Source organism: Anopheles stephensi, chromosome 3 (assembly GCF_013141755.1).
Source record: "Anopheles stephensi strain Indian chromosome 3, UCI_ANSTEP_V1.0, whole genome shotgun sequence".
In the NCBI taxonomy this organism is placed as follows: Eukaryota; Metazoa; Arthropoda; class Insecta; order Diptera; family Culicidae; genus Anopheles; species Anopheles stephensi.
The window spans coordinates 88,390,357-88,403,519 of record NC_050203.1 but is presented as its reverse complement, the minus strand read 5'-3'; the positions used below and the strand labels follow the sequence as shown (position 1 = coordinate 88,403,519).

The 13,163-nt window shown below is 43.8% G+C and overlaps 2 protein-coding genes across 2 annotated transcripts in view; one reads left to right on the top strand and one right to left on the bottom strand.

Annotated features, from left to right (window-relative positions):
- The window catches only part of LOC118514144, a 182,098-nt gene that overhangs the window by 1,400 nt on the left and 167,535 nt on the right, over positions 1-13,163 (top strand). The gene's annotated exons all lie outside the window — the stretch shown is intronic.
- Positions 480-13,163, bottom strand: part of LOC118514142 — a 60,897-nt gene continuing 48,213 nt past the window's right edge. Inside the window, exons 11-12 of the mRNA XM_036060749.1 lie at positions 11,096-11,171; positions 480-9,317 (exon numbers count right to left, since the gene is read on the bottom strand). Coding sequence (XP_035916642.1) covers positions 9,083-9,317; positions 11,096-11,171 — 311 coding nt within the window. The 3' untranslated portion in view covers positions 480-9,082. The remainder of the gene's footprint in view (positions 9,318-11,095; positions 11,172-13,163) is intronic.

The window sequence follows — 13,163 nt, the reverse complement described above, 5'->3', positions numbered from 1 at the left end:
CCCGGCACCTGAGTTGCAATCGGAGTGAAATAATCCGGATGGATAAGCACCCACGAACAATCCGGTTATCCTGCGATGAGCTGCTTCCTTTCCCTGCAACTACCCCAGGAAGAGCTAGGAGGTAGATAAATGAGCTTAACAGAAACGTTAAAGAATGAACCACATAACACGCACCAAATACCAGGATGCTACGCCATTGTGCTTCTCCCGCTGGGGATGACATTTACACGGTTGCGTTGTGTAGTGTACCACAATTTCACAATTATATGCGAGCAGTGCGCTTCCTTTTTAGTTTTGGCCGCTTTAATGCCGTACCGATAATTCGGAACGGATGGAACTATAATGTAAGTATGGGTAAATTTAAAGCTGGTCACAAATAATTGATAGCTTTAAACGTGCGCTCTCGGGGCTTGAGCAGAACTCGATAACATTACACGCATTCAAGCTGCGGCCGTATTCCCGTTTTTGCCTGTTTTTTCCCAACAAACAAACCAGCTGGCAAAATATGTCCCCAGTCACCGACACACATTCTTTGATTTGCTAGTTTGTTTTGCGAGCCATTTTCCTCTTTTCTTTGTTTCCGTTTTTTGTTGAATTTTCCAAACCTTTAAACCCGCACACGCGCGCATCTCGGTTCCGTGTATCGTGTATCGAATTGAATTGTTTGCGCTCGTTGCGTTATATGCGTTTTTCCAGAGTTGTCCTTACTCTGTACGGGTGTTGCTGATATGTTTATAATGTACACACGTGTTTCGAGGCCTTCTCTTGCTTCTATTTTTCACCGAATGCATTTCTTGTTGCACATTCGCTCTGTCTCATTTTCATTGCTTTTCCTCGAATGATACATTTAGTTTTTTCCTTTTGGCCACAAACTGAACAAGTGAAACGGTAAACGCGTGCGTGGCGCTTGTTTTCGTCGGCCTTTTTTGCGCTCGTCCTCTAATTAACCGTGCGTGCTGTGCTCCATAACCAACCGGGACATTTCACACTACTTAACGGGTTGATTTTCACGTACGCCATTTTTATGTCTCCTTCTGTTGTGTGGTTATTGTTCCGTCGCTCGGTTTCCTTTTTTTTTGTATATTTTAATTATTGGTAATTTCTTCGCTCGTGTTTGCTCGCACACGTTACCTCCGTAAATAACATTTAATTGGTCCTATTGTTACGAGAGTGTTTTTTTTTTTACTTTTTTTGCATTTTTATAGCATTATACACATTACCCGTGGTGCGGCAGCACAAAAACCGGTCACATCCGGCTCTTTTGTGAGTTCATGAAATTACAAGCCAATCATCAAACGCGACTAATTTCGGACGCATTATTTACTGTCCATTGGCGCATGGCGATTTGGTTGCGAATTTGGTGGTGGCGTGGAAAAAGTGCTAATTAAGGTAGTACTTTAGAAAACTGCAACTGCATTCAGTGCAGATTTCTGTTTGCTAGTTTAACCCCAACTCTAATTTGATTCGGGCGTCGATTCAGGACTGATAATGCAGCATACCAAATGATCCAGTTAATGCGTTAAATTAACAGCACTGGAAGGTTGATTGATTAATTTTCTCCAGCTTCAGTTTTTGATAATGAGCTAAATTCAGTAATCGAACTGATTTCATAAAAGTTGAGGCTTTTCCAGGAGAATCCTCATTTTAGTATGTTTGCATTTTGTGCAAAATTCAACGAAAACAGCAAAAGCTTTCGCCCAGTTTTCATCATATCGTTTGCACCACAAAAGCGCGCAGGCATGAGGCGGGATAATTGAAGAGTTGTTGTTATGCTGCTTGGTTCCGAATCTCGGAAGCTCCATTTGCCCACATTGCTGCATGTTAATGAGCGTTCGGGACGTAGAAGAGTTTTCGCACCCTACAACTCATCCAGCGAGTGACCCTTTTTTGGGAGGCACACCATTGTCCACACAACAACATTGTGCGAGTTCGAGTACGAGCGAGCGTAGCAAACAAATTGATAATAAATTTTCCACCAGCGGTACGTACACCTCGATATGCTCGAGTCCGTCCGTTTGCAAGCATTGCTTGTGAGTAAACACCAACAGAGGGGCAAAAGTTGGGATGCATTTTGATTTCCTCGTGGGCTGCTGGCCGTGGCGCAACCAATGCAACAATGAAATTAAACTAAAGCTTTCGACGGTTTTCCCATTCCATATTCCACATTCCATATTTTTCCACATGTTTGTGTGTTTGTGTGTGAGCTGGATAAGCTTTTCCACAAACATTCTCGAGGCTCGGAGGTTCGAACCGTTGAATTAACGGTCTGGCGTAAGGCGTAAAGTTATAATTGAATGTATGATTTCACCTACCCCCCTACCCTACGGGAGGGCGATGGCTGTCCTTCGAAGCCCTCCAGGCTTACTGGGGCCGTTTTCATTAACCCTTTCTGTTCTGTTTGCTTCCACACTCACCATGTTCTCCCCATTCGAAAGGCAGAGAGCAATCCGATTTGTTTGTGTTGCAAATATCATCGGTTCGATCGTATTGGATTTTTTTTTCAACGAAAGCCTTATCCCTCTCGCCACCGGTTGTTATTGGTTTCGGGAGTGTGTATTGATGGGGGCTTTTATTTTCAGTCAAAATTCAACTACATTCGACACGTGCAAAGTAGCTTTTTCGAGCTGTTGTGGTCAACCACCAGGCACCTCCATTATGTGATTTTAAATTACACCCCAATAACGCGCGGGTCAATTTCCCATTCAATGAGCTGATTAAGCTCTCGGTAAACACATTTTTTAAATGCTGATTATGTTGTTTGTACGAGGAAATATTTCCAAATTTACATTTTAGTAGTACATTTTAGTTATTTAGTATCCAAAAGAACTAGTAGCAACCTTGTAGTTCACTCACACTTTAACACGTGTGTGAGTAGTGTTCCATCGCGCAGAATAAAGATAGGTAGTCCGTGGTACACAATGGCTGGTGCAAAGTGCTCGTCAACGTTCGATACAAAACCCACCTGATGACGAGAGATCGGTTCCGTCCAATTACACCTATTACATGAACGTGCACCCTCACGAAAACGCCCAGTGCCCAACCCTTAAAGACTCGTTTAAAATGATGTCTCCGTTTGATTGAATTATAACCTCCTCCCACAACGCAGTCTGCTGAGTGCTGTGTGGTGCCCACATACCACCATAGTGTTGAAAATTGGTTCCCACGTGTGGGAAAATTGAGATAATTTCCCATCGCGCGATGCTCCATCCGATGAAGGAAACCCCTCTTTAAAAGCTCATTCACCTCTTATTGATTGTTGTCAGAAAAATGATATTTTTAATAGGAAAGAATAGAGGGAAAAAACCCCATCAAGCGATAAAAAATAAGCTTCACCTTTCATTTGTCCCTAATGATTCTGTCCCATGCATTCTATCCATTTATGATGCTCATTTTCGCTCGGATTTTTCAATCCCTTTTTTATCAAATTCTTTCGTATTCGGATAGCTTACTGTCGCACTAAAGGACGCACCGAATGTAAGACGATAAAAACTAACTGTCCACCCCTTCGAAACTCGCCCATTGTCCACACGCCGTTTCGGGTGCCAAGAATGCTTTCGCGCCGGCTCAAAGATAAGGGGCTAAGTTTTTTTTAATACTCAGATTTTTTCGGAAAAACCTTGTGACCGGAGCACACCTGTTGCGTTCTCAGACCAACGAAACGAACGAATCAGAATCAGAACGCTAGCCGCCGGGAATGTGCTTAAAGCTTCCAGCGTTGGCTTTATTTATTTTCTCCAATCGCGCTCCAATGAATGTCGAAAGTATGCTTGGTAGATAGATTCCACTCGGAGGTAGGTCAAGCATCAGAGCACGTTCTTCAGGTGTGCCTTTCGTCGTTCAGTATCCACTGCCAACCTTCGGGCTGGTTCAACTAACCGTAAAAATCATAAATATTAACTCAATTGTTACGATCGTGTTGTGACAGTTTTCCCTCCGAGTGCTCCCAAAGTTCATCGCTTTTAAGCGTCCCTTTGGCTATCGATTCGCGTACCTCGGTTCATTTGAGGCGTTCGATTTGGCTTCGTTTTTCTCCCACACCAGAAAAAGAAAAGTATCGCACAACAGAATGTGCTTTTTAGCCCTTTGGGGACTCAGCCAAGTTCATGTCGAGTGGATGAGTTAACCTTTCGAGCAATATTGCTTTTGAAGCAACACAAAAATGAAATCGCGTAGCTTCTGAGGACGATTGCGATCGGTTCGGTTTGGTGAATTTTATTTATCCACGTGACCGGACCAAACATGTGCGGCATTCGCTCGTCGTCGTGAGCCTCGCGAGTCTGGTTTGTTTAAGTAGGGACGATTGTTTAAATTGAGATTGCCCTGCGGTCGAACAATATTTATAGAAAAATCAGAACGCGAGCAAATCGAATCTAGCGGTAGGATGATTTGAATAGGGGCAAAATAAAATGAAGAGTAAAATCAGAAGTATTATTTCAATGTTGAGTATTTTAACTAAATTCCTGGGAAAAGAGCATAATGGGGGACTTTTCAAGAACCAAACCAATATTGAATGATTGGTAGTATTATCATTGTGAAAAGCTTGTTTTCGGTGAAATAAAAATTCCATTCGTTAGAGAGTTAACCCCCCGGGGAATAACATCATCGTTCGATAAGGGCCCAATAAGCCACAAACAAATGTGCTTGATTTATGTTCAAGTATGCGAGCTTTTCCAGCTCGTACTTTACCGAGAGAGTGATAGGACTATTGCATTCAAATAACTATTTCTACAACAGGATATCAAAGCCATGGCTCTACCGACACGTGTGTAGCGATGAAGAAAACTTTTTTAATTATTCGCTCGTTCTCACACGCATCTCACGGATGTGACAAGTGAGCCAGGGTAGGAATTTGCTTCTTACTAAGTGAACAAATTTAATTGAGTATTTTAACTAAATTCCTGGGAAAAGAGCATAATGGGGGACTTTTCAAGAACCAAACCAATATTGAATGATTGGTAGTATTATCATTGTGAAAAGCTTGTTTTCGGTGAAATAAAAATTCCATTCGTTAGAGAGTTAACCCCCCGGGGAATAACATCATCGTTCGATAAGGGCCCAATAAGCCACAAACAAATGTGCTTGATTTATGTTCAAGTATGCGAGCTTTTCCAGCTCGTACTTTACCGAGAGAGTGATAGGACTATTGCATTCAAATAACTATTTCTACAACAGGATATCAAAGCCATGGCTCTACCGACACGTGTGTAGCGATGAAGAAAACTTTTTTAATTATTCGCTCGTTCTCACACGCATCTCACGGATGTGACAAGTGAGCCAGGGTACGAATTTGCTTCTTACTAAGTGAACAAATTTAATTGAGTATTTTAACTAAATTCCTGGGAAAAGAGCATAATGGGGGACTTTTCAAGAACCAAACCAATATTGAATGATTGGTAGTATTATCATTGTGAAAAGCTTGTTTTCGGTGAAATAAAAATTCCATTCGTTAGAGAGTTAACCCCCCGGGGAATAACATCATCGTTCGATAAGGGCCCAATAAGCCACAAACAAATGTGCTTGATTTATGTTCAAGTATGCGAGCTTTTCCAGCTCGTACTTTACCGAGAGAGTGATAGGACTATTGCATTCAAATAACTATTTCTACAACAGGATATCAAAGCCATGGCTCTACCGACACGTGTGTAGCGATGAAGAAAACTTTTTTAATTATTCGCTCGTTCTCACACGCATCTCACGGATGTGACAAGTGAGCCAGGGTAGGAATTCGCTTCTTACTAAGTGAACAAATTTAATTCATTTGATCACGACACAGACACTTATGCTCTAACCGAAAGCCATAAAAGCCATATAGAGCCATGAAATAAAATAACACCAAACAAGCAGCGTGGAAAGTTTGCTGCTGTACCCTAGGACACTGGGGACACAGTATCCTGCTTCGGTCACGTTAGTTTGCCGTCCAATCAAATGTGTGAGAGAAAGAGGGACAGAGAGAGCAAGGAATAGTTTTCCACTTCACATGCTCTCGATGATGATGATGAACTGGTTCATTGTAGAGGAGAACCGCAATAGAGAAGTACACAGGAAGGATTCATGTTGCGGGTATGCAAACTTCGTCCAGTATCGTTGGGTTGGGTTATCGTTAGGTTTGGTTGACATCAAACTACAAACCATAAGGAACCGATTCCTGAGTTGGGTTGAGTTTGACCATCACTAAAGCGTAACACCACCGACTCTTCAAGGATCTCCTGGGAGGTTGTTTTGTAATATCTCGATGAAGAGAAGGAAAACAATCGCTTTTCCGATCTTGTACTCCCAGCATCCAGCGCACCATCGGCAAGTTTCTATTTTCCACGAACAAAGCTTAGACGATTATTTTCAATTAAACTAATTTATTGTCCCATGTTTTGTTGTTGTTGTTGTATGGACTAAGGACACATTTGGTCGAACCGTAGAATCGTCCCTTACAACGGGAACACGATTTGCGGATTAGTCCCCAAAAGGAATTCTTGTCGGTTGGCGGTAGCAAATTTGTTGAAGTCGAATCGCAAAACAAACGTGAGGTCAATTAAATTGGACCGTAATGAAATTTCGTAAGTAATTGAAGTTGAAAAAAATGTGAGCTTGATTGGATTTTGTCACCGTTTTCGAAAGAATGGATCGCTTTTCTTTTTTCCCGAACAATCAAATTGATAATTAAACTGGTAATGATGAAAAATTGTCCGTTAAGACTACAAAGAGGCAATAGTGGCGTCATCTAGCAGAACTCATAGCGATCAATCGCAATTCTTTACGAGCTGTGGAATTTGTCTTAATTTTCCGACACTGACGAGAAGGTACAAATAAAAAGGCAATCAAATTTGATGACCCTTTTTACTCATTAAAGCTCTGACTAGCATAAATCCGCTTCAAACTTTTTGTGTAGAAGCAAAAAGAACCCGATGTCAACGGAAAAGAATCATCTGCTGGCGTACATTTTTCGTTCCGCAAGTCCAGAACGCTTTTAATTCAAATTAATCTCATTAATTATGCAATTACTAATCATAACTTAATCCAATGTTGCTGTGCTGCGCTTCCCGCTCGCTGTGCGGAAGAGAGATCAACCTGAGGCTGCCACCATTTTGGTGGTTTCAGCTTGTCAGCCGTCCAGCATACCCTTGGATTACTTGGTTTTGATGGAGCTTTGATAGACCTTTTTTTTTTTCTTTGGGGTGCGAGTGAAATGAAGCTTAATTTAATTCTCGTCCGTCTATGGCCAGAATACAATCATCGTTGTACTACTGCACGCTTGTCCACCTTTCGCTTGACAGCGGTTTGCAGCCTTTACTCGCCTCAGTGTCTTACAGGCGTGCTATTTTCATCACTACACCCATATAGTCACGATGTTCTTTTTATTTAGCCCGAAGGAACGGCCAGCACACTCTCATCTCACACGTATGAGAGCCCGTTGCCGTTGTCGTCGTCATCAGGCTTAAGCATTCAGAGCCCTGGGAAATCATCGTTTGTCTGGGAAGTCTAGAAATTCAAACGCTTGTTACAATGTAGATGACCGAGCGAGTGACCGTCCATCCAAAGGGCAGTATGTACGCATTCGGGACAAGCGCGCTCCATGCAAGTCGTTTGTATTTTAATTAAACCCATTTTTCCCAGTTTGTACATTTTACAGCCCGTGAGTAAGCAACAACATCAAAACGGAAGCTTCTTGTACGAGGATAAGTGGAAAAAAGGGGGAGGGGGGGGGGGGTAACTGTTGGCTCCTTTTTACCGTGCTCATCCGGAGTTGGGTTACGAAGGAGACTTTTATTGTTGGAGTTGTAGTTGGGGCAGCAGTTGAGTTTTTTCTGCATACTTCATCATCTCGCACGGGGGAGATTTGTGTCGGATTTTTTCTTCCTTCTATCGCATCGCAATGTGCAGCAGCAGTAGCAGCAGGTGCATGTGATGAGTCGAACACGTGTTGTTGGTGTTTTATAACCTTCCTTTTTACAAGTGCACCTTTCACTCCGGACAAGCACATTTTAACCTTAAAGCTCTTTGTTATTGAGCCAATGCAAAATTAGCTCCAAATTCATTTAAACTCAGCGCTGAGTGTTTCCCGGGAAGGGTCCAAATCAGTTGAAGGCTACGCATTTGCCGTTTTGAATGCAATCGATTCAATTTCAACAGCTCATTTACACACACGAAAACATGAAACCACACCGAAACCCGTGGCCACCTATAGATCCCGCGTAATAATACCTGTATGCTGTCTGATGCTTGCTGATCAGCCCATGCTTAATCACCTTGGGTTGGTGTTTTAATTAGTTTTCCAGCGTAAATCGCCTCCCAGGACTCTCGCCTATTTCCCACCAGCCGGATGTGAACGAATGCGCTTTCCACGGGAATAGAACGTGCACTGGCTGGATGCCGTGTTTTTTTTTTTTGTTGTTGTTCCTGCTACGTCTCCATCTGAATCGTCTGTCACCACCGGTGCATAATAATTTTTCCTGCACGCTTGCACAAATTTAAGCCATTTCTCATTTACGCCGCTACTTATTAATCGCTACCGCAGCGTTACCGCGGTGCCAACTGGCAGACCACCAGGCCTTCGGGCGAACTAGTGTACAGTGTGGCGGGGGAGAATTGGAGGCGCATTTTCCACACGGAGATGGCGTCGTAATAAATGCCGACATTTTTTATCACCTACAGGATGAATGATAATGTGAATATAATTTCTGTTTTCTTCCACCGCGCCGGAACACGATTCTCTATGCTTGTCTTCTTAAAACGAAGGCCCGCTAATTAAACGTTCCATTTTTCATTTACACATCTCTGCAAAGACGTAAAGGGTTTTTTGGGGTGATGCAGGTTTCCTTACACAACGGAAATACCAGCACGAATGAACAAATAATAGGTAGATGGCATTATTCTTAATCACATCCTTATCACCGGGGTTTCTACCTTGTGCTACGAGACCAACAATCGTTGGAGAACCAGGGATGATCTTCTGATTTTTAATTTACCATCGTTCGTAAAAGGCATTTCAACGAGCTTTTCACGATTGAGACTCTATGTAAGCTTGTATCTGGAGTAGAGAATCCTTTTCCTTCACCGGACTCGGTTCCAGTTGATGGGGATCGACCCATTAACTGTTGGTCGAACAGTTCGCGTGTTCGTCGGGCCTCACCACGGGTGGAATCTCCTCGTACGGCCGCACCCCCGAAAGGCGCTGATTTTCGCGCACCTTTTCCACCTCCTCGAACACGCGCAGCAAGTTCCGGCCGGCCAACTTTTCCAGCTCGTCCACCGTCCATCCATCGCCGAGCAGTTCGGCAAACAGGCGCGGGTAGCTCGACACGTCCTCGAGATCGTGGGGTGTGCTGAAAGCGAAAAAAGGGAGCAATAAGGATCAAGGGTGGTGAGAAAGAAAATTTATGGATCTGTTATAGATGATGCTGCTGTTGTTTTTCAGCGGCTTCTTCCTTTTTGTCAGCTATCGCTTTCTTTGAGAGCGTGTTTTTTTTAAAGCCGGTTGTAAATAAAATGAACAAAAAAGACAAAAAGCTCTTGGACGAAGAAAGTGCACCATTAAGCGCTACATACGAGGCGTTGAGTCACCGTAATCATATTTTCTTCGTACTTTGGCTTTGCTTTTCCTGACGATGGGCGATAAAGAGTTTTTGCCAACAGTCATTAAACGAACGTCGCGCGCGCGTGATGGTGCGTGAATCTTCTTGCGAAGTCCCTCGAGTAACGGCAAGGACCAAGGGGCCACGATCTCTCTATCTTTTTCTCTCCCTCGTTCTCTCTCTGGGTGTAGTTTTGCCATACGAGGACACACTGGAATGGAATCACTTTTTTATTTTTATTTCCTATGGCACCCGAAGCACACCCGCTCGCCGAAATGAAAAGATGGCTAAATGATGGGGCATGGCAAAAGGTGGACTTTTTTGGCTTTGTGTGTCTTCAAATTTTGGGAGGAGGGTCTTTGAGCGTTTTGGTTTTTATAGTGTGTCTATAGCTGTTTTAGTGCTCTAGCTTTTATGGAGCAGATTGGCACTCGGTTCTGCTGCTTTTTTGTGACATTCGAGGACGAAAGTAGGCAAAGAATTGTGACCGATCGTTGGGGCAAGAGATGTGGGACGTGGAAAGCCAGAAGCGGGGGATGCAATGATTGGGGGCCTTTAATAAGCTGCTTTGGTGGCGTTTGAGTTTTTCGTGGACGGTTGGGATTAGTTTGACGAATATTTAATACGATCGTCCTAAGTGAGACCCCTTAGTCAGTTTAACCATGGGTGAAGTGGGCTGTCGCCAAGGGTCTCGTTATCCAGGAGATTTTCTTCTTCTTCCTTGGCACTACAACCTCGAGGGGTCTCGCCCTGCCATTTCTGGCTTTCTGTGACTTAAATTACCTGTAGAAAAGTAGTCAGCCCTGCGTACGGGGAGGCGGTCTGGATGGGATTTGAACCCCGGTCCTGCCGTATGAAGACCGGCACCGTTGTCGCCTCGGCTACCGAACCACCCCCAGGAGATCTCGTAGTCTAAAGTCTTCTATAGGAAAATCGATGTCTAAGTTTACTTCTAGTCTTAGGAAAATACATGTCTAAGAATCTTCATAGAGCTCGTTGTCTAAAGAACCTTATCTATCAAGTGACGAAAAGACCAAACCTACCAAAGGGCCTCATCATCCAAGTCAAAAATTTCCAATGTTTCAGGGGCCAAGAGTCGGTCGAAGAGATTGTTAAAAAATGTCTTATATGCATCTAAGAGAATTCGTCATCTATTGGTCTTTTCTAGATTGACTTCGTCTATGAGACTTTGTCTATCAAAAGCTCGCAATTCGTCTAGAGGACCAAACATGGAACTAATATCAACCAAGAAAGATTGTGGTCCAGGGTCTTCATCTTTCAAGTGACCCAGTACTCGCAAGGGGGATTATATACCAAGAGTACCTACAGTCGATAGGTGTTTTGAAATTCCAGGCTCATTTAGCAAGAGATTTCATCGTCAACGAGATGAAGCTCAGTTGTCCAAGAGACCTCTTATTTTCCGTTTCATGTATCAATTTTGTTGTTCAAACAGCCCGGCCTCAAAAGATTCTAAGAATCATACTCAGAACTTAGGTGAAACAGAGAAGCAGAAATATTGAGATACTTACAAATTAATTCCATCGTAGCCCGCACCCAATCCAACGTGGTCGATTCCAGCAATTCTTCGAATGTGATTTATGTGTGCTGAAATCAAAAAAGGAACCGCGCATTACACAAAATACACTTACACAGCTGCTACATGCTGCAAGAAAGTCATCTCATTTGCTAATGTACATTAGTGCTACTGTCTCTCTCATTCGATATCACATTTAAAAGGTCGCGATAGTTCCATTTTTTCTACCACATGAAGTAACCAATACAGTCTGAAAACGACACCCACGAGAGACTCCATTCAGGCTCCGATGGTGCTGTGTGGTGATCCACGTGTACCGCCATTCATCATCCCATTCAGCGTCATCGACACACTATCACAGCATTCGGCTATTCCGTTTTGAGTCCGCTCTACCAGAAAACACCAACCGGTTCAGTTCGCTTATGAAAAGCTGGTCAACCGGTCCATTATGTCCGGCCAACCGTTTCAAGCGGTGTCCGCGAACAAAAGAGATTCGGTCCCGTTCGGAAGGATTGCACAGTATGTGGCCCTGAAGTAATGGGAAGCAAAAAACAGGTCAAAGTCTATGGAACTGAATGTCGGAGAAGGTGTGACCCCGGAGGGACTCGGAGTTCAGACTCGATGCATTTTCAATGACCATCGATTGCATTCGGTGGTGACATTCTTTCGGTCTATTCACGCTGCTACGTGCAGCCATAGAGTGAGGTTAGCTTGACTAGCCACAAACACGGACGAATAGACAAACAGAGCCATTTTTTATACGGTCCCTCCGGACGGTGTGGAAAATTTGCACCGTTTTCACTTTGAAGTGGATTTTCTTTTTTTCGGGAAGGAAAAATAGTACATAGGCATACCGTTTCAGGCGCATCTTCCTTGTAGGAGAACGGATCGAATAAGCAAACGAGAAAAGAGTCCCATTTGTCTCGATCGGAACATAAGTGGCATCAGCGCATCAGAGTTGCATCGAACCGCAGAGTGCAATCGGGAAAGTGTGCGCAAATACACTCATCGTTCGAGAGGCGCTCAAACGCTCGCCATAACTCGTGGGCCACATCACACTTCACTCTCGAACTCGGTTGTATAAACATGGATCTACTGCTATCTGCTGCAAGGAAAACTCCATCGCGCTGCTTCTAGTAATACGGAGCTTTTTTCATCTTCCTTTTTCTTCGAGTGTCGTCTATCGCACTAAAGAAGTGTGTGGTTCTCGCCTTTGACTTGATAAGAAACCATGCCGTCACCGCTACTCGACCCGGTTCGACTGCATGAATGAGGAAGCAAATTGTGAACGATTTTATAAAGCCAGCCAGCAATGGAGCACGTATTTATGGGTGGCTCACTATTAGGTTGTTAAGAAAAGAATCGGAAATCGGATGTAAAAGCGAGAGTAAGGGAGATCTTCCAAATACAACAAAACTGCACACAATCGCCCTTGACATCGGGAGGCCCACATACACTTCTCCAGGGCTTCTTCCTGGAGCAGGAGATGCGTTTCGTTTGCCACCTGTCTCTTGGCTGCACCGACGTACTGAAGGGAAGAGTGCAAAACATTTTCTTTCCTCCTTTTTTACAGCTCGGCAAGCATTCAAGTGAACGTCGTCGTCGTCCTGACAGCAATGTTTGCCTGGTGAGCGCTGCACGGTGTGTGCTCTTAGTGTGTTTGTGTTATGTTTTTGCCAGCGCCACTCAAACGGAACGGAGCGAGGCCGTAGTACATGGAGATGAACATGGCGGGACATGCTTCTGCACACTGCTTCGGCAGGCGTATTGATGTTGGTGGGCTAGACACCGAAGAGAATGGAGCTGGCAAAATGTGTACTCAAACAAGTGCTGCCGCCGAGTGCTCCTGGTAGTACTACTGCTGCTTTTTCCGCTCGTTTTCCAGTGTGGTTTTGGCTTTTCATGGGGCGATAAGTTTTACGATGCATCAGGACTTTTGCTGCACGTGGTGAGGTAATTATGTTTTGCTCATGTACAACGCAACAGGAGTTGGAGTTCAGACTAACAAAAAAAAAAAAAGGCTAGAAAACAAACGCGGATGGTTCGCAATAAAACTCAGCGCA